Source organism: Macadamia integrifolia, chromosome 11 (genome assembly GCF_013358625.1).
Source record: "Macadamia integrifolia cultivar HAES 741 chromosome 11, SCU_Mint_v3, whole genome shotgun sequence".
In the NCBI taxonomy this organism is placed as follows: domain Eukaryota; kingdom Viridiplantae; phylum Streptophyta; class Magnoliopsida; order Proteales; family Proteaceae; genus Macadamia; species Macadamia integrifolia.
This window is the reverse complement of record NC_056567.1, coordinates 27,146,600-27,148,289: the sequence shown is the minus strand read 5'-3', so window position 1 is coordinate 27,148,289 and position 1,690 is coordinate 27,146,600. Positions and strand designations below refer to the sequence as shown.

Sequence of the window (1,690 nt, the reverse complement as noted above, 5' to 3'; positions counted from 1 at the left end):
CCCCCCCCCCCTCACCCAAATTTCGCTTATTACGTTTAAATCCAAATTTAACACCATAAGAGGTGTTAGTTTTAGAATACAAAAAAACATAATTACCCTTCTTCTTCTTCTTTGTTTTCCCACTTCTTCTTCGTTTTCCTAATTTCTCATAATTTGTTTCTTTCTATTGAAAAACAATATGAACAAATTGCAGGGAAGGCCTCCGGATTGGCAAGATTTCGTTGGTATCAGTGTTGTTGGTCATCAACTCCACCATCAGTTTCATTGAAGAAAACAATGTTGGAAATGCAGCTGCTGCTCTAATGGCGGGTCTTGCCCCTTAAAGACCAAGGTGGGTTTCATTTGTTATCCTTCAAAATGTAAACATGATAAGCTAATTGATTTCTTAAAAGGTGACATTGCATGAACATGTGTAGATGTTGAGAGATGGGAAATGGAGTGAGCAAGATACAACTATCTTGGTCCCTGGAGATGTGATCAGCATCAAGCTTGGAGACATTATCCCAGCTGATGCTCATCTCTTGGAAGGTGATCCTCTTAAGATAGACCAATCTGCTCTCACTGGTGAGTCTCTCCCTGTAACCAGGAATCCAGGTGAAGAGGTCTTCTCTGGATCAACCTGCAAGCAAGGTGAGATTGAGGCTGTTGTTATCGCCACTGGTGTCCACACCTTCTTTGGCAAGGCCACATCTTGTGGACAGCACCAAGCAAGTGTATCACTTCCAGAAGTTGTTGACAGCAATTGGGAACTTCTGTATTTGCTCAATTGCAGTTGGAATGGTGATCGAGATCATCGTGATGTACCTGATTCAACGCCTGCCTTACAGAAGTGGAATTGATAATCTGTTGGTGTTACTCATTGGAGTAATTCCAATTGCCATGCCCACAGTGTTGTCAGTGACGATGGCTATTGGGTCTCACCGATTGTCTCAACAAGGTGCCATTACAAAGAGAATGACTGCAATTGAAAAGATGGCTAGCATGGATGTGCTTTGCAGTGACAAAACTGGAACCCTCACCCTCAATAAGCTCACAGTGGACAAGACCATGATTAATGGAATAGAAAGAAACAAATGATAAGAAATTAGGAAAACGAAGAAGAAGACAAGAGGGAAGTGGAAAAACGAACAAGAATAAGAAAGAAGAAGAAAGGTAATTATGTCATTTTGTATTATAAAACTAACACCTCTATTACAGTGTTAAATTTTTTGGTTTAAATGAAATTTGAGGGGTGAAGACGTAATATAGGCAAACGTGAGGGGGGTTGATGTAAATTGCCAATAATTTAATAAGTATTTATCAGAATGCTACCGTTCTCAAGAGGAACTCGACAAAAAAATATATAGATCTACACTAGTTTTATGATAAATCCATGAATACCATTGTTGATATTATAAAAACTAAATAACTTGTTTAAGTACAATATCAATTTAACATCAAAATCTAAAGAATAATGTGATAAGTCAATATGAATCTACTAATGACCAAGGAATTGTGGTGGAATTTTCTTACTTCCTCAGCCTACTTTTTCCATGTAAAGAACATAAATGTTGTATCACATCGAAATGACGGCAAAGAATAGAAGAGTGGTGAGAAGCCCATTAAAAATGGTGTTTCTTTATGTATGGATCTTTTACCGTTGCTTTGAATCATTGGGTTTAGATATTACTTCGGCAATCCTTAATCATTT

The 1,690-nt window shown here is 37.9% G+C and overlaps 1 protein-coding gene across 1 annotated transcript in view; it reads left to right on the top strand.

Annotated features, from left to right (window-relative positions):
- The window catches only part of LOC122093032 (ATPase 2, plasma membrane-type-like), a 1,320-nt gene extending 243 nt beyond the window's left edge, over positions 1–1,077 (top strand). The window contains exons 2-4 of the mRNA XM_042663300.1: positions 194–305; positions 417–660; positions 773–1,077. Coding sequence (XP_042519234.1) covers positions 194–305; positions 417–660; positions 773–1,077 — 661 coding nt within the window. The remainder of the gene's footprint in view (positions 1–193; positions 306–416; positions 661–772) is intronic.
- Positions 1,078–1,690: the final 613 nt, after the last annotated feature.